Source organism: Prunus mume, linkage group LG2 (genome assembly GCF_029339155.1).
Source record: "Prunus mume cultivar Tortuosa linkage group LG2, ASM2933915v1, whole genome shotgun sequence".
Classification (NCBI taxonomy): domain Eukaryota; kingdom Viridiplantae; phylum Streptophyta; class Magnoliopsida; order Rosales; family Rosaceae; genus Prunus; species Prunus mume.
In genome coordinates this window covers 14,118,014-14,136,980 of record NC_142699.1, presented here as the reverse complement: position 1 = coordinate 14,136,980, position 18,967 = coordinate 14,118,014, and the positions used below count along the sequence as shown (strand labels likewise).

Sequence of the window (18,967 nt, the reverse complement as noted above, 5' to 3'; positions counted from 1 at the left end):
GCAAACTTAAACGCATTGTGTTTAGTTTTAAGTACTTGGAAGGAACGATTATGAATGCCATTTTGTTCTTGCAAGAGTTGGTCAGATATTTGCTTATTTCCTTCTCTCCTTCGTATAAGACAAAGCAAATACTTACTGACCCACAAAAGAAAAGACAAGCCCAAAAGAGGATATATCTTTATTTTCTTTTGAGAATTAAGATAAGCTTGACTCCGGCCGGCAGCTTGTAATCTCGAAAGAGCCCTGCGGAGCGCAACTGTTTGATTGAGTTGCAGCCTACAATGGGTTTCCTAATAATGTTATTTATTCCGAGATGAAACGACCGCAGCAGCCTACCGCTCTTCCACATTGAATCTATTCCACGCCTCCTGGAAACAAGACAACACAAACCATAAAGAACATAAGAATATCATTTCAAAGGAGAAGAGAAAGATTTACTACATGTATTAAATCCAGCTTCAAGTCTCATCGCTCAGCTTGAACGCATGTTTCCTTAAATTTCATACATATTCACATTCAAGGACAGAATAAGATCAGCAACGCACCTTTAGAAGATCAAACACCTTCTCACAAGTGTACTTCTGCTGGATGCTTGCACCCCGTTGCTGTAACTTGTCTGGGTGAACGAAGAGAGCAGCTTTACGGTAAGCTTTCTTTACAGCCACAGCTGTAACGACATCTGTCAGGGGAATTGGCTGCCAACCACTATCCGGGCCGAGGATCTGCCAGTTATATAAACATCAAGTTAAAACCAGCTAATGATACAACTGAATCTTCAATGTAGATGAACTCAAAAGAACCTAAAAGCAATGCCAATGACATTCAACTTCTCATCATGAGAAATCAAATAATAATGTCATTCAACCATATAACATAGCATCATTTGAACATCCTTGAGTTTTCCCTACGTGGTTATCATAGCACTTTCCAAATTAGACAAAACTAAAGTGGTGAGTAGGCAGAGAGTGATACCTTCATGCTTTTACTAGCATGCTCCACAAGATAATCAAATTAGGAGAGGGCTAATATAAAACTCGAAATTTCCGCAGAGGAAAGGACTTTTACATACAATCCAAATGCTATTTAATATATATCCCAAAACAATCTAAAGTTGTAGAAGCAGGAGGTATTAATACCAAACATGAATAGAAAAAAGGCTGGCACATACATATTGTAGTGTTGAAAGCAGTGCCCGCAAATTCCTCTCCTTCCCACTTGACCACCTTTTGACATCAGCATCAAGCGCTTCTGCTAATCTCTGACATAAAATTGTATTCACAAGAGTGAGAAAGCACTTCGTGTGTTAGCAAAAAAATTACATATAAACAAAAAAAGTTACATTTCTCTCTGCTTGCTCTTTCTGTACAAGAAGATCACGCATATTCTTCTCCGCAAGAGCTTTAGCCTGAAGGAGATTGGAAAAAACATTAAGCAAGCTCATTACAGGTCAGCAATGTATATTCAAAACCCGAGCAAGACCAGGAAGCATACCGCACGTTCTGCCGTCCTTTGATTCCTCTCCAACCTAGCTTTACTCCTTTGAGCTGATTCACCATTAGTTCCACCAGACCTCTCAGCAGAGTAAGGATCTTCATTAAGGAAAACATAATTTTTCAGAAGTTGCAGAGAATTACGTAGTAAAATATCTATAACTATGAAATCAAGGAATATAATTGAAATCTATGACAGCACTGTGCGATATCACATACCACTGTGATTTGAAGAATTTGGGTTTCTTGACGTGCTTGAAGGGAATGAACCTTTAGACTCTGGATCCTGCAAGAATTTTTAATATCCATTAATTTGTGATGCCACAGGACAAGCTTCTTGATACCTGGTAAGAATACAGCATAATAGAACAAATACTCACAAAGGGAGAAACACCAGGCTTCAGTCCATCATCTCTAGAAGCACCAGAAAATTTCTCAGACAAAGACCTTTTAGTCTGCTTTCCTGCCTCGCAGGCAGCCTTCCCGGATAATGCTTTTTCTAAGGCACGCTCTCGAGCCTCTACAGTTGCTCTTTCCACAGCAGCACGTTCAGCTTTCAGTTTGGCTTCCTTTGAAGCCTTCTCAGCTAAGGAAATATCATTAACCTGTCCAGAAGTCTTCCCTAACTTTTCTTGGGCCTCAGCCATTACCCTTTGACGAGTTTCAGCAGCTCTTTCTCGGGCTTCAGCAAATGCCCTTTCACGAGCTTCACGGATTACTCTTTCAACAGCTTTCCTCTCCTTTACTCTTTCCCTTTCCCTCCCTTTTGCATTTGCTTTTTGTATCTGGTGCTCTTTCTCTATTTCCACTTCCTTTTGCAAACAGTCACTAGTTTCACACTCTTCTGCAGTCAGGGTTTCTTGTTGATTCTCCTTTCTTTCTCGTTCCACTTCTTTCTGCGAAGTGTAATTGTTTTCACTCTCTTGTGTTGTTAGGGTCACTTGATTCTCGTTTTTTCCTTCTCTCACATCTTTCTGTGAACTATGCTCGGTTTCGCTCTCTTCCGCAGTGAAGGTTGTCTGACAATTCTCACTTTTTTCTTGTTCAACTTCTTTCAGTGAAGTATCAATGGTTTCACTCTCTTTTGTCAGGGTTGCTTGTTGATTCTCCTCATTTTCTTCTAACCTTTGGTTTGTCCCCAGTTTTTCATGCTTCTCCTTATTTCCCTTTGTACATAGGCTTGCCCGCATTTCATGGTCCAGTAGCACATTTCCCCCTTTTCTTCTGAACATGTGAGAAAGCTGAGCTACTTCTGTATTTTTCCCATCACCAAACCACCTTTTCCTCTGAGAAGACCTGGAATTATTCTTGCTCTCTTCCTGATTCACAGCAACTTCCGCTTCCATCGTATCTTTATTGATTTCTTCCGAATCTTCAACATGCTCTTCTAAATTGTACAATACTACAGGCTCTCTGGCAAGCTGGTCATTTTGCTTTTGCCAATAGTTCATGGCATTTCTATTTATATTTATATCATTCTCATCAGAAGGATGGGTCTCTATTGAATCTTCCATTTCCTTAAGTATCTCAGCAAGTTTGACACCCAGGGCCAAGCCATCTGTTTCACATATCTCTTTCTCCTCCACGGCATTCTCCTCTTCAACTGACTCTGATAGGTTTCCATTCTCCTTGAGTTTAATCAGAGTTTCAGAAACGTCTATTATATCAGACCATCTTTTCCTATGTGAAGACTTGGAATTAATCTTGTTCTTTTCATGATTCGCAGAAACTTCAGCTTCCATCATATCCTTATCCAAATCTCCAGATTCTTCAACATGCTTTCCTAAATTCAATACTATTTCGGGCTCTCTGGCAAACTGGTAATCTTGATTTTCGCCAAATCCCATGTCATTTCTCTTTGCAGATATTCCATTTCTGTCAGAAGAATGGATCTCTGTTGCATCTTCCATTTGCTTTAGGATCTCAGGAAGTTTAACACCTGGAGCCAATCCCTCTGTTTCATGTATCTCTTTCTCTACCACGCCGTTATCCTCTTCAACCAATTCTGACTGGCTCCCATTCTCTTTGAGTTCAATTAAAGTTTCAGTAACTTCTATTCTACCTCCATCATTTTCATGTGCAGGTACCTTCGGAGTTGCTTCTACCTCTCTATCGTATTCTACATGACTGATGGGCCCCTCTTTTTTGTTTAGGTCCTCACTTTCACCCTGCTCACATAGGATCTTAATTGTCTCAAACTTGCAATCTTGGTTCTTTAAATCCTCTTTCTTCTGACAAGGAGCCCCTTCAAGTATCTTCTCATTTTCTCTGGTGTCTTGAACCTTCTCATTTCCTTCAGACTTCCTCTCATTCTCAAAATCTTCCTCATCCTTAAAGTCATTAGGTGTCTCCTTAATGATTTCTTGGCCACTATCTTTGTTGAAGCTCCTCTCAGTGTCTTCTTCCCCGTGGACATCTCTTTGTTCCCTCTCATGTTCTTCCTGCTTGCAAGCCTCCTTGCCCATCTTCTCAAATTCAACCTGCTCCTGAGCCATCAATTTCCTTTTCACATGTCTAGTATCCTGTAACTCCTGAGTTTCAAGCCTTTTGTTGTCTCCTTTTTGTTTCTCAAGCTCTCCTGGTTTCTCTTTATATTCTTCCATTACATGGGAAGCTTTAAGCTTCCCTAACTCTTCATGATCTATGGCAGCTTCCTGTATCTTCTCATTTTCTTCCTCATCAAAAGCCTTTTGAGCTGTTGCAAATTCACTGCAATGTTCTTCATACTTAGATTGCCCTCCATCTGCATCAAATATTTTTTCTACTTCTCTGTTTTCTTCTTCTTCAGCTGCTTGTGAACTCTCACCACCTAGTTGTGGGGTTTCAAAAGCTTCCATGGTTGTTTTCTTCTTCTCCTGTTCATCTTTATCCACAAATTGCATCATTTTTATTGCAGTGTTCGCTTCTTCATGCTCTAATGTCATAGCCTGGGTTTCACTTGAGTCAGAGAATTCATAAAACTGTTCTACTGCTTCTGATAAATCAGGTTCACCTGTGTCAGCAAATTCATAGAACTGTTCTGCTGCTTCTGAGACATCAGGTTCAGCTGCATCATCAAATTCATAAAACTGTTCTGTTGCTTCTGATACATCAGCTTCTTCCTGCCTCTGACCTGATTGACTTAATTTAGATTCCTTCTCTTGTGTTTCCTCTCCAGCTTCCTTAGCACCAGAAATCTTATCCACATCTTCAAATGCTGCAGTTAATTGTTCTGGCCCAGTAGAAACATGGACAGGAACAGCCACTTCTTCATGTAACGCCTGAGTCTTCCTCTCTTTGGGTATGCTTGCTTTGTCTACAAATTTATCACCCTTTCTCACCTCAAGTTTTGTATCATTGTTAAACCGCAGTTTGACATGATTTTGCAGACCAGCCTTGTTTCTTTCCTTCAAATTTTTCGCCATTTTAATCCTCGCTTGAGCCTCCTGTATTGCCTTTGTCAAAGCAGCTGCAGAGGCAGCAGCAATAGAATTTGTGTCTACTTCCTCATCGAAGTACGGTGGTGAATGAACACTGTCAGAACCTTCAAAATAATCACTTTTAGAAATCCCAAAGGTAGAAGCCATTGGTTTCTCAAATTTAACCTTGTCCTCAGACACCAAACTTGAAATTGGTGATCTGTTTGAAAGACAAGTTCGTCCTTCCCCAATTTCACATGCATTAAATACCTCATCGTTTGAACTGGATCTTTCCTGATCATAATTGTTTTGCACCTTGGCACCTCCCCAAGAAGTTTGTTTGCTAGCATCACCAGCTAGGTGGTCTCTCGTGGCCTTCATGGAATGGTTGCCGTCCATTATTCTCTCACCTAAACTATTGTCAGTGCAAGCAACATTTTCTTTGTTGGGTACTGGTTTATCAGCTTCAGTCACACGTACAGGAGTGACTTCATCAACTAAACACGTATATGCTGGAACAGCATGGAGCATTGTTCCACCTGTAAAACTTTTGCTTCTATGGTTGCTTTTATGGTATGACATGTTGAACTTCTTGGCACCATCAAATGATGGATAAGATGCTTCATGAGATAAAACACCATTCCCCTCGCAACTAGAAGGATTTGTCACTTCTGAAGGGGCCCTTCTTTCAGCTGGTGTCCTGCTAAAATAAAGGAAGAAACACACCAGAAAGGTGAATTTTTGCAGCTGTAAAAGTTGTTTTTATTTTTTGATGAGATCTGCTGGTTATTTCCAGTGGATGTAATAATCGATATCAATACGGGGAGGGGGAATAAAGTTGATTAAACAGCGCAATATCTAAAAGAACAGCTCTTGATTCTTGCTCTGGACTATTTTCTGGACAATTACTCCTAAACTAAATAGAGCATGAAATTCTTAATTGTTCAATTTCAACTGCAACCTTCTTGTTGAATCCTCCTCCACATTTAAATGCAAGGCATTCCTAAATGACAGCAACATAAATACTAAAAAAGAATCAAAATTCAAAGAACGAGCCCTCTTAATTGTAAAAAAAAAAATCACTCATTTCCATGCCGGATAAAATATTGAATAAAAGAAGAAACGAGCTTGCAGACTCAAATCCAACTTAGTGAGAGTAAATGTACCTTGTTCCCCTTTTCTTTGGCTCCGCAAAGAGTTCTTCATAAGGCACTCCGAAATCCGAATCTCCGAAGCCACTGAAAACATTTGAGTAATTGAGCTTCGAGCTCCGAACATCGACTGAAGCCTTTCGTTCATGGAGTTCCGGAACTTCAAGAACTGGGATCGACGAACCTCGCGAAGCACCAGAACCGCCGAAAATCTCGGTGTAGTCTTCGACTCGGGACGAGAAAGCCGAGACTTTAAACTTAGATGCAGGGGAAGAGAAAACGCCGTCGTACATGGAGTGACCGTTGGAGAGCTTCTGAGAGAGAGCCACGGACGAAGCTTGGTACTCCATTGATTGACTGGCAGGTGAGAAGCACGCACCGTGTTTTCTTCTTCCTCCTCTCCTCTCTGTGTTCTTTCTCTGCAGAGCAAAATCTAAAGAGTCGAGCACGAGCACGGAGAAGAAGAGAGAATACTGGATGAGAGAAATGAAATGAGTGAATTTTCCGGGAAAATGAGGTAAAATATGCGGTCTAACTGTCAGAGTACGGAACTCAAATTAATCGGCGATTTAGATAAAAAGATCGGCTAGGTGACCGGCGTAGCCGGTTAGTGTGATGAAAACAGTGAGCTTTAAGACTCCCTAATGTCGAAAAACTGATTGGCTCTCTTTACTGTTGCGTGGGAGAAAGCTGTTTCCAGTCCAACGCGTCACTACGAAATCTTCGACACCGACACGGGGGTTATATTTGGTATTATAACAGAAATTGGGGGTGTTTTTGGAAGATCGGTCGAACAAATGTGTGATAATCTTTGATGGCATCATGGCAGGGTCCGTTTAGTAGCTTATCAAAAATTTAAGGGAACATGTATGTGCACACAAAATTAAGCAGATAAGCCTCTTTAACACGAAGAAACATTCCCAGCGAAAAATACACTGAATTTTACTTGTATATGGTTTTTTTAAAGCTTCATGTTTGGAGAGTAATTATAGAATACTACAGTAGTATAGTTATGTATTACATCTTATACACGTATAATATAAGTGGATATTTATTGATATTATTTTTTAAAAATGAGAAAATAAACCATGTTGTCCACATATATTATAACACGTGTACAAAATGTACTATATAGTCATACTATCCATAAAAACTTGTATGAAAGGGGATAGCAACAGTGCTATTCCATCAATCACTGATTTGTCATGAGAACAAATTATCACGCATGGCATACCATAATTGACTGGGATAACAAAATAGTGATATCCCCGTTTTATATAAGTGTTTCTCCATACTATCGTAGTATTCTATAATTTCTCATGCTAGGGAGATCATCTTTAAGAGAAACACTTATATGAAACGGGGATATCATTATTTCGCTATCTTGGCCAATTACAGTATATCACTTGTGATAACTTTTCCACGTGACATTCTGTGATTGGACGTGGATAGCAAAACAATGTTATCCCCGTTTCATATAAGTTTTTCTGTATCTATAGAGACCAATTTGTGTATCATCTCTCTAATAAAGGTGGTGCCCATCAATACAATGGTTCATACCTCTATTAGAAAAATGGTACACCAGTTGGTATCTCGAGTATTTGCATTTAGAGAATACGCATTTATCCATATTTCATAAAATCTCAATCATTCAAATCATCTAACGACTTAAAGCAAGCCGCATCAGCTAGAGGATAGATTTGTAATTTTCTTTAAAAATTGACGGTAACAATCCCTCCGTCTCTCAACTATAGTATCCATAATCCTCATCATTACTATAACTCCATTAAGGACTACGCATCCATCTTCCAACACTTATCAGATTTCCTCATTTCAAGCTATTTAATTCCTATTCCTGTTCATCCTCCTCATGACTGCTTGTCATTAGCTTCCAGAGCCACCACCTTATATTTCTATCCTCCTCCATATCCTCAATTTTATTTCATTATAAACGATTTATTTATTTTTAATTTCACTCATATATTTTTTTAAAAATAATGATGGTAGATCCCCTCACCTTATTCCATAACAGAACTTCCAATTTGAGATATGGGAAGATTATTATAAATTTGGTATTGTGGAAGTGGCCTTCTGTTTGTGTAAATTACAGAGTCGGTTGAGAAGCAGGCTTGGTAATTTGAAATGGGTTGGTGTTTCACAAGATCGGGTTGGGAATTTCTGATTATTCATCAAAAAAAGAAATGGAAAAGATTGAGAGTGGCGATGAAGTTGGTTTTGAGGATAAGACAAGGAGTAACGAATACCGTTATCATTAATAAAGGCAAAAACACATTTAGCTGATTTGGCTTGTTTTAAGTCGTTAGATGATTTGAATGTTTGAGATTTTATGAAATAAGGGTAAATGTGTACTTTCTAAATGCAGAGACTCGAGATCCCTTTAAAGATGATTTCCTAATATTTTCCTTTTTTTAAAGGGAGAAAACAAAAGGAAAAAATAAAATAATATTTCAATTGAAGGCTGACCTCGTTTTGATAATGAAATTAGAAGATGCCCACACTAAGAAATATATATTGTGTAAACATTCAATTGTGACTTATTAAATTAAGAGGCAACTTGGGGAGTTGGATGATCCATGTAGAACATTCGATGCATCTCCCAAAACCAATAATATCAAGGGAAAAGAATGAAAAAGGGCAAAGAAACTCCCAATAATTCAAATATTTAAATAACTTTTTAGCATTTTAGGTCCACAAGTTATCAACAACTAAGCATATCCCATAAAGAAAGAAGTCATTGTTGCAGGCAGAGAATACCACACTAGTTATTCTAAAAGTGAATAGCTGTAGGATGCCTTATAATTCAGTAATCAATGAAACTCGGACTTTTTTGTTGATTTATAAACACGAATGAAATGATGGATACAAAAGCACATTTTCCTTCTAATTGGTTTTCATTATTCATTTGAATGTGATTATAAAATCCAACGGTTATTTGCGTACCAGTAGTACAAGCAATCATTTGAATATGACTGGAATCTAACGGTCATGTCTACAAGCCAAGCAATGCCAATGGGGGATGTTAATGGGGGATGTTAAGTGCGTGATCCACAAATTCATTCTCTCCTTTGTTGGCTTAAAAAATTGAGTTGTACCATTTACTTTGAGTAATTCCATGATGTGAATCGTTTTTCACAAATATGTGTTAAGTTTGTGAATGATTACGCCTATGAATAATTATCTTAATTTACGCAGATGAAAACGTAAATTGATTAAAATTTTCAATTACTTAAAACCCTACATTTAACGATTCTACTCACCTTTTACTTTGTATAAAAGCGCATCATATATGCCCAACATGCACGTCCATGTGCAAAAGTTTCAAGCAATATCTTGCTGACAACTAGTAAACAACCATGTATTATATGCAATTGCCCGCTTTGGACTGAGGAGACAAGTTTTTGGGGAAGAATCTTATGAAAATCTTAGATCAGTCATAACTTGAATAATGCAGCCGGACACACAAAAGCATAAAGCATGTGATTATCATAAGGCTCTCCATCAGTATTAGCTTAGATATTTTGTGCCTTTTACCCTTTCGCTTTTGCTTTTAGCTTAGTGACCCCCAACTCAGTACAGCAGGCTTTGTTGATGGAATTTCACAAATCAAAAACAAAATCCCCTATCCTGGAGGAAATGTAATGAAACCAAAACCATGCCCTCCTAATTCATTAAAGTCATGTTTGGTGAATGAGACTGTACTATTTCAATTAAAATATAACAAAAATGTGGCCGTTATTTGGTATGCTAGGGACGGGGTGAAATTCCCTGTAGCCTCTCCGGGTCCCGGAAGGGGTGGATGGCGTGGCTTGCCACCAGCTGTTCCCCTTTCAAAAAAAAAAAAAAAAAAAAATCTAACATATTGTTTTTACAAGTCCTACACAAAGAGGTGAAACTCAACGAATCATTCTATAGTGAGGGCCTTATATATGGCTCTTAGGTAAGATCATATCTCTTGACTGTTGGATTAAGCTAACTAACTTGATCAAACGATTAAGAAATAGGATCTCACTTAAGAGCCATATATAAGGCTCTTACTATTGAATTCTTTGAGACACATAAAGAATAGCTTGGACTCAATTCCAATCAAATTCAAGATGGGCCACCAAACAAGGCCTAACGGGACTGGTAGCCCATGGACTTACTTTACACTTTGGGCTTAACTGGACTAGACATTATTGTTTTCATATTTCATTTTCATTATTATTTATTATGTTTTAACCAAGTACGAGCAAGAGAAAAGAAAACACAAAAACCCCTCGTTCGCTTTTGCCCAACCAGAGGAGAGTCACAGTCTCACTTGCCTTGAACAAAAAGAAAAGCTCGATAAAAAACCCAGAGGTTTTCAGCAAGTTAAGGGCAGTCTCTGTTTTTGTGCCAAGAGAGAAGAAACGACGCCGTAAAGATGTTCAGAAACCAGTACGACACAGATGTGACGACATGGAGCCCAGCCGGGCGGCTTTTCCAGGTGGAGTACGCGATGGAGGCCGTGAAGCAAGGCTCGGCGGCCATTGGGCTCCGATCCAAGTCCCACGTGGTGCTTGCCTGCGTCAACAAGGCCAACTCCGAGCTTTCTTCTCATCAGAAGAAGATTTTCAAGGTCGACGACCACATCGGCGTCGCCATTGCCGGCCTCACCGCCGACGGTCGTGTTCTCTCTCGATATATGCGATCGGAGTGCATAAACTACAACTACACTTATGAATCTCCGCTCCCTGTCGGACGACTGGTCGTTCAGCTTGCCGATAAGGCTCAGGTGTGTTGCGTACTCAAGCCCTAATTTTGAATCTGTTTCTGTTGCTCATTTCTGTAAATTTATGGTTTTGTTTGAGTGGGTTTTGTGTGGGTTGTTGGATTGGGAAATTGGGGGTTAGGGCTTTGCTGGAGGTGGGGCTGTGGGAAATTTATTCCTTTTCTCAGGGTTTCTGGGAAATTGAGACTCAAAGAAGGAAAATTGGTATATGAATTTGGTGTTTCATTTTTTTCCAGTAGAATTGTAGACTTCCTTTCAACTCAATCAAGTATGGCGCCTTAGTCCAAGTTGAGGGATCGGTTTACTGGGAAACCAAAGATTTAGAACCCTAGGATTGCTAACAAAGGAAATGAGTGGTTGGGCTAGGGTTTTAACAATATAGTTAGCTACTTACGGTTCCCTTGTGTCATAGGTCTCCTTGGGTATCAATCATGCGAAGTTAAAGATCAAATTTCTTTGAGTAGCATATGTTGAAGTAAGGTTTTTTTTGGAGGAGGGGTGGATAGGATAAGGGTTTTGGGGTTTAGATTGTGTTGTTAATGTGACTTCAAATTGTTTTCTTTTCTTTCATTGAGTGCTGGTATTTCAGAACCTTTAGGAAATAATTGACACACACTAGTTGGTTCTGTCAGTAAATTACCCAAGCAAAGTAAATTAACTTGAGCGAGAAAGGAAAATGAAATTGAGGATTTACTGGAAAGGTGTAGAATGGACTTGCCTGGGACATGTATGTGTGGAAGAGTTTGGATTGAATAGTTAATATACATTAAGGGTTCCATATTGTCTTATTTGTTTCTGGATCCCATTTCGCCAATAATTAATAAGTAGGCTTGTTTTTTTAGAGATATAGCTATTGTTTGTAGGTTAGTAGACTTGGTGAACTTTTGAAGTTTTATTTCTGTGTATTGTGCATTAATACGACTTATCAAAAAGGTGTATTTTATTTGCGTTGCACACTGTATACTGAGACAAGAACTCTCTCTCTATCTCACACTCTCTCTTTCTCTGTCTGTGGTGCATATACTCACGTGGGCACATGTATCTTCTATATTACAATTTTTGAATTTTGTAGTTAGATTTTCTGCCTTCATCACACAGCTTTATGAAACATACAATACGTGACTTCAGCTCAAATCCCCTAAGCTTTAACTTTGTGGCATTCTAATGTGGATGGTCCACAAGAGTACAAATTGATGAATTCAGTAGAATGGTGGTAAGATCATATTAGTTGGCATATTTTGCTTATTAAATGATAATAGAATGTCAAGTTCATCACAATTTGCATTTCAGTGACCTCTTAATAAGTTGAAGTTGAACCCTGAGATTCTTCAGGAATTGACAAATTTTAATTTTGCTGTGTTTTGAAATCAGTCATGTTAGCTTGAGGATTGGTCTTTTGGTATTATTATACGCTGAATCTATTTGTCCCTTTAATCCTACTGATTTGAAACAAAACTGTGCAGAACCGCCACAAAAAGAGCAACCAATCTTTTTGATGTCTCTTCAATTTTATCATTTGGTTATGTCTCTTCAATCTTAATGTTTGGTTGATGTCTCTTCAATATTTACGTTTGGTCTTTCTAATCAATTATCTTCTACATCTATACCACTGTTTATTTGTATGTCCATTTAGAGATGTTTCTTCATCTCAGGTCTGTACTCAACGCTCATGGAAACGGCCATACGGTGTTGGACTACTAGTAGGTGGTTTGGATGAGTCTGGAGCACACCTATATTATAACTGCCCGAGTGGAAACTACTTTGAATACCAGGCTTTTGCAATAGGATCTCGCTCACAAGCTGCTAAGACATACTTGGAACGCAGGTTTGAGAACTTCACGAACTCTTCACGGGAGGATCTGATCAAGGATGCCCTCATTGCGACGAGGGAAACCTTGCAGGGAGAAAAACTGAGAAGTTCCATATGCACAATTGCTGTGGTAGGAGTCGAGGAGCCTTTCCATATATTGGATCAGGATACTGTTCAGAAGTTGATTGATGCATTTGAGATCGTGGGGCAGGACGAGCCTCCTGCTGCTGAACCCGATGTTGCTACTGAGCCTGGAGCAGCTGCAGAAGAGGGAGCTGGTGCTGGTGATGGTGATGGTGCCGGCCAGGGTGCTGTTGCTGAACCAGATGTAGCTCCAATGGATATTTGAGGATGCTAGAATCAGTTGTCTTTCCACCTTTTCATTGAGGTTTTCTAGCATGTGTTTCTTAAGAGTATGGATGGTATTGTATAAGATAACAATTTATTGTTGAACCTTTGCCCTTTCTTTTTCTTTTCTCTTACAACTTTACAAGGTTATGCAAGTTACCTGCCTCATTAGCAAGAACATTTTGACGGTGGCCTCTGGTTAGATGAACTTTACATTCAATAGCTACCGTTGAGATATATTGAACTTATTGATTATGCCCAACCTTGTTATACATTGTTATGGAATGGTTTATTTCTGGATGCACCCGTGTATGGGCAAACGTAAAACTGATGCCTGGGGTATCTTAATGTTATAACAGATAAAAATCTTGCGAGCTCTGCAACTTAAGATCATCCGCAAACAATTTATCTTTCGTGCATCCACAAGGTTTTCGAGCTACACAAAAACATTTGACTCGATCTACGAAGCATTGGTCACACTAGTGAAGTTCCGTTCTCAAGTAACTGCTTCTCGCTTCACCAAGTAGTGGTAGTTTACTCGTTAGCATTATTTGTGACAGATTTTAAGAGGAAAAATGTGGTTTGCTTAAGAAATGTGGCATTGCCATCACTTTTCAATTTCTTTTTTTCAATAATTTTTATTTTTATTTTTTATACAAGCAGTATAGGGTGAGAGAGTCAAACATATAAAGTCCGGTGTAGAGGTAAACGCTCTTTGCTTTACTTTCAATTTTAAATTTAACCAATTAATTATAATGCTATTACAATTGATTTCTTTGGGGGTCTTTTTGTTCCAGCAGCCTGACGAATGGCTTGGGTTGCCGTAAGAGGAAAATGAACCAAGATTCCCCAAGTGTCTGAGTTCAGAAACCAGGCTCCCAAAAGAGTTTTTGAAGAGCTTGATGCGACTCTAGAAAAAACACTCTCAGGTTCTTTTCATCAATAGTCAAATAAACATGATAGATTGATTAATGTTTAGCATGAGGAGCTTGTGGCATGGGAGCTAAGCTTTCACAAGTTTAGCAATTTTAGAGAGAGATAGAAGCATGAATTTCTTACAAAGAACAAAGGTTTGCAGTGGGCAGAGGAAGATTAGAACGATTTCTACCTTAAGGGAAGAAGAAAACAAACGAAGAAGAAGATTGGGTGGCTTGAGTAAATTCTCAGATGCTTGACAAAGCTTGGTCAGGCTCTGAATGGTTGATTTTGCTGAGTAGAAGAAGCTCCATTTTATAGGCTTGAAGAACCCTAATTTCATCTAACATTTTCCTCCCTTTTTCGTTGCTTCTTTCCACTCAATTCTATTTGGTAAAATTCTCTCATCCAAGGCGCATATGTAAGGAGTTCTTTGTGGTTCCAAGGTTTTGGCACAGCTGGTTTTTCTCTGTAGGGGTAGAGTGCAAAACAGAGCTTGCAACGGAAAAGGAGATAGGTGGAGCTTTTGTCCACTGGGTCTTCTTCCTACACTCATAGATTTCTATTGGTCTCTGTCATGGCTTCATATTTGACCATCTTGGAGTCCTAACAAGGATGGAGTACGGCGCCAGCTTTTCTACAAGTCGCTAGGTTGGGCTCGTGTGCAATATTGGGTCGTTGGCCTATTATTTCCAGTGTGCGATGGGTTTTCGTCAAACTGCTGGAAAAGGCTTTGTTGATTTTAGGCATTCTATTGATGTTGGCTTTGTCTAAGTGCTATGGCAGACTATAAGATATCCTCATAAGGCATTGGATCATTTTCTCCCCTATCTCATGTTAACCCATATGTTTGGGTTCAAGAAATGAGCTTGAGTTTTGGGGCTAAGCAGCCCAAAACTTCCATTTCTTGGCTTATCAACGGGCCCATGAAAGCTCGTTCATACCACAACCCACTCAAGCAAGTCCGGGCATTTGCGTGGCTTGGGCCCACTTAAGCTTGTAGCGTGGCTATGTGTGAAATAATGATTTTCTGCTTGGCATGACATGTCAATTGGTGTGCTTGAATTTTATAGTCTTTGAAAAGAGACATAATGCTTGACGAAATAATTAGCATGAGTTTGTAGAGCCAATGCCTTTTATAGGCTCATTTTAATTCTTAACGTGATAAATTGCATATTTATTTGGCATGGTACGTGGTCGTGGCTCGTGAAAGCGTGCATGACGAATTCTGCATGCTTCGAATCGGGTCTTTTTCTTAATAAGGCATTGCATTGGACCGAGGCCTCAACAATTTCAAATTCCATTATTGAAATTTTAAATGGTCGTTCGGCACTTGTTCAACCCCGGGGAGAGAAAAACAGAAAAAAGATGAAAGAGAAGGCAACATTATGATAACGGTTAAAAATTTGCAAAATCACTAAACATAGCAAACCGACACAAACCATTCAAGCGCATAAAGCCTCGAACTATTCAGGATCCACTCCTCATATTCTCTATTGTATGCGGTAGTCCAGTCAGCCTCAGAACGCAACCATAGCTGCCCCTTGTTTTTAAAAGATATATAGAGGGCTAGTAGCCATGGAAATCAAAATAATCACTTCTCTGATAAAATAACAAAATTTTTAAAAATCATTTGGGGATATCAGGAAGAGTGAGGCCCTTGGTCTGCATCTGCTTGTACATCCATTGCCAATTCTCAGGGGTGACCTCGCCCCCGAGTGAGCGAATAACAGATCCGCCACTGCATGATCCCACTTTGCAGCATTCCTCCAGAGATAATCCCTTCACCAATCCATACAAAAATCCACTTGCAAACAGGTCTCCTGCTCCTGTGGCATCCACTGCATTGGCTTTCCCTATGGCTGGAACTCTCACAATCTGACATATTAAACCAAAATTTTTATAACATACCCTTGTTAATCAACTTTATAAATATAACACTGAGAAAATTGTTACTAAGTTACTGACCTCTTTTCCCTGCTTTGCAATGCATCCATTGGGGCCTAACGTCACCACTGCCCACCGGCAATGTTTTGCCAGAAATTCAAGTGCAGCCTCAGGATCAGCTTTTTGTTCACCCTCAGTGCATCTATAAGAGAAATTAAACACCATATTACAACTTCGGCTCCCAAAAGAGAAAAATAGAAAAGAGAACATCTGCCAAATTGGTGCCTAATGGTAGAAGAAAAGTAAAACATTTTTCCTCAAGTATTAGTAGAGTCAACTTTATTTCATCAAAACTGGGTGAACAGTTCAACATGTTACAATTCCAACCAAATGAAAGCCACCTTAGCAACTCTGTTGCTTCATCCTCATTAGCAAAGCAGAGGTCTATGCCCCCTGACTCCAGCAACTGCAGAAGAGGTGATCTAAAGTTGCGAACCATCTGGGTAATGTTAAAGACTATATAAGATAATAGACAGAGACCTAAAATTTGATATTAAACAGCCGCAAGAAGGAAAAAAAAAGAAAGAAAGGTTAAAGGCCAAACAGAAAAGTGCGTTTTCACTTTGCTAGCAAACACAAGATTCTACATCAATGCGGTTGCAGCAGGATTGAGATTTAAGAAACAAGTTTGATATCACATCAAATGTAGCAGGAGTTTCTTTAAAGGGATTGGTCGTGTGGCCTTAAGTATATTTACAGGGAGATAACTATCATAGCAGATGCTTTAGCTAGCTCTGGAATGGACTTCGATCTTGGCTGTACTATCTTAGATAGCCCCATTTATATAGGGTTTTCTAGACTGGTATTCTCCGTTAGTCTCTTGTTTGTTGGTTGATTGGGCTTTATCCCAAAAAAGAAAAAAAAGAATGTAGCATGAAAATATACTCTTATCATACAAGTTTAAATTATTCATTCTCAAACTTAACTAGTTTCAAAAGCAAATTTGGAGAAGTCCATTGTTCCAAATGAAAGAATCTCAACCAAAGAAAAGAAAAACTCGTACCTCAAAGCTGGCCAAGTCCATGGACACGAAAAGACCCTCTTGTTTGGCAATCCGTATAGCAGCTTGAATCACTTCCAAATTGATAATACCATACCTCAACAACAGCCACTGCAAGAAAAAAGAGATATCAACAGTTGTATCTACGGGGCTACAAATTTTCCAAACATTTCAAGTTTATGGCATGAACTCTATTACTGAATCCGAGGTCAAAGTTTCATACATGATTGTGTGTCTAAAGCGCATTATGGTATTACACTTTGTTGGAGTAAAACTTAAATTTTAGCAAGTAGAGAAGAAACTAACCTTACACCCCTTAAAATCCGCTCTTGTCAAGTCATCTGCCTGAATAACATAATTCTAATAATTCTTTGTAAGCTCATTCGAAGAAATTGTCAAAGAGCTCAGGCACACACCACACACGCACACACACAAGCATGCACACAGACATGCAGATATGCATGCATATATGGACATAGAAAGAGTCATGCACCTGAGGGTGAAGTTTCACAGCACTTGAGAGACAGGGACGCATTGTACGATTGCCCAAGGCATCAACCAAGCAAACGCACTGTATGACATCAATTACTTACAATGCTTCAGCACCTAACATCTATAAGCTAAATGTTCAAATGCCCAAAAAAAAAAAACGATATTTAGCTAAACCTGAGCTGTGGGTCCCTTCTTCATCCTCAATCTTGAGAGGCTCACAGCATGAGAGCTCATGTTACTGACAAATAACTGGCCTTGCTCATCATCCCCACAGGCACCAATTATTCCACAGGAGATTCCAAACCCAGCACTCAGCCCTCTGATAGTATTGGCTACACTGCCCCCGGCTATTGTTTTCATGGGCAAGGAATCATCAGGGGATGAGATAATATGGGTCTTCACCTCACCCAGTATGTGCTCAAGCTCTTCAATTGCAACCTACACCATACAGTATGTGACAAAAGCTAAAGTCTTTAACTTTTTGCTTGCACAGAGAATACAGAGCAACATTAAATACCCACAACCAAACTCATTTGATATCAATGAATGCTATGTACTAGCTAACTAACAAACCCGTGAATTCCAAATTGGGCATAAAAGCAATAAACCATCCAAAATTGGCAAAACCCAAGTAGCTAAAAACAAGAAAAAAGAAGGCAGAAGCTATAAAGTCATAAAGGGGTTACAGGAATGGAGCCACCGCGCTCGCCTGTGAGTTGATCGAGCAAGGACCAATCGACGCGGGCCACATGGTCGACGAGGGCGGATGCCTGTAGTCCCAATACCAGAGGAGCCTCGCCTCCGCTGCAGTTATTGTTGAGGTTGGCGGTGACGGGCAAGGCTTCTGCTCCCATTTTCGGCCCTCTGGCTCTGGTCTTTGGGAATTGGGACTTTGCTCTCGCTCTCTCTTCACACTAAGTTTGTCGATGTCATGCATTTATAGACTCTGCAACCAAAGCAGGGGAGGCGCCGTTTGCAAATTGTAAGGTTACAGGTCCAGTCCAAAGCCTGAGCGGGGCCTACACCCTTATTCTTGTTCTTGTTTTTTTTGTTAACTCCCTAAATTGCCCTCAAATTCAGGACTTCTTTTATTATTTTTACAAATTTATATATATTGACGAATTTTTGTTTTTCATATTTTGTTGTTATCTTTTTTAATTACAGTGCTGTTATTTCCATTCATTATGTAAATTTGAAAAAATATAATTTTATATTTCAACACTATATTATTCCTAAAATACTATTTAATTATTAATTCAAACAAAACTAAAAATTAAAGCAAAAAATTAAACCCAAGTAACATTATTTCTTTCATCCAGGAATTCCACTTCCTGATAATAAATAGAAATAATCCAATGCAATTTGTACCTTTACGATAAAATGATGTTCCCTCCATCACTTTTAGTTTCCAAATGACCACCTGAGAGATACACCTAAAAGAAACCGACGTCATATTAGAATTTAGAATGATCATCTTTTAACACGATGTTCCAATAGTAGAGATACTTCAGAAGCTATAATTTACATATACCCCGTCCTCAAGTGGCGCCATGAATGCAGAAAAGTGCGAGGGAGGGAGGGGTTGGGTTGAAGTCCTTATAAGTCATTTTATAAAAAGGGTAAATTAAAAATTTGAAAATAAAAC

The 18,967-nt window shown here is 39.1% G+C and overlaps 3 protein-coding genes across 5 annotated transcripts; 1 reads left to right on the top strand and 2 right to left on the bottom strand.

The window, feature by feature from the left end:
• Positions 1-15: 15 nt before the first annotated feature.
• AUL1 (auxin-like 1 protein) lies at positions 16-6,656 on the bottom strand. 2 transcript variants are annotated; one of them, XM_089044918.1, is made up of 8 exons: positions 6,055-6,656; positions 1,871-5,591; positions 1,710-1,776; positions 1,492-1,589; positions 1,340-1,405; positions 1,169-1,258; positions 546-722; positions 16-368 (listed from the first exon to the last, which is right to left on the bottom strand). In XM_089044918.1, exons 1-8 carry the CDS (start codon positions 6,387-6,389, stop codon positions 333-335), a joined length of 4,590 nt encoding a protein of 1,529 aa, XP_088901044.1. In that variant the 5' UTR covers positions 6,390-6,656; the 3' UTR covers positions 16-332. The 2 variants fall into 2 exon arrangements, with proteins under 2 accessions (XP_088901044.1, XP_088901045.1); XM_089044919.1 differs by having other exon boundaries at positions 1,871-5,588.
• A 3,645-nt stretch (positions 6,657-10,301) lies between these two features.
• LOC103320867 (proteasome subunit alpha type-1-B) lies at positions 10,302-13,230 on the top strand. Its single transcript, XM_008222607.2, has 2 exons — positions 10,302-10,813; positions 12,463-13,230. Exons 1-2 carry the CDS (start codon positions 10,463-10,465, stop codon positions 12,967-12,969), a joined length of 858 nt encoding a protein of 285 aa, XP_008220829.2. The 5' UTR covers positions 10,302-10,462; the 3' UTR covers positions 12,970-13,230.
• Positions 13,231-15,269: 2,039 nt separating this feature from the next.
• Positions 15,270-18,320, bottom strand: LOC103320866 (pfkB-like carbohydrate kinase family protein). Of its 2 annotated transcripts, none has more exons than XM_008222606.3 (8): positions 18,009-18,320; positions 17,497-17,760; positions 17,324-17,401; positions 17,137-17,175; positions 16,834-16,941; positions 16,172-16,269; positions 15,852-15,972; positions 15,270-15,761 (listed from the first exon to the last, which is right to left on the bottom strand). In XM_008222606.3, exons 1-8 carry the CDS (start codon positions 18,174-18,176, stop codon positions 15,513-15,515), a joined length of 1,125 nt encoding a protein of 374 aa, XP_008220828.2. In that variant the 5' UTR covers positions 18,177-18,320; the 3' UTR covers positions 15,270-15,512. The 2 variants fall into 2 exon arrangements, with proteins under 2 accessions (XP_008220828.2, XP_088902599.1); XM_089046473.1 differs by having other exon boundaries at positions 17,137-17,190; positions 18,009-18,274.
• Between the last annotated feature and the right edge of the window lie 647 nt (positions 18,321-18,967).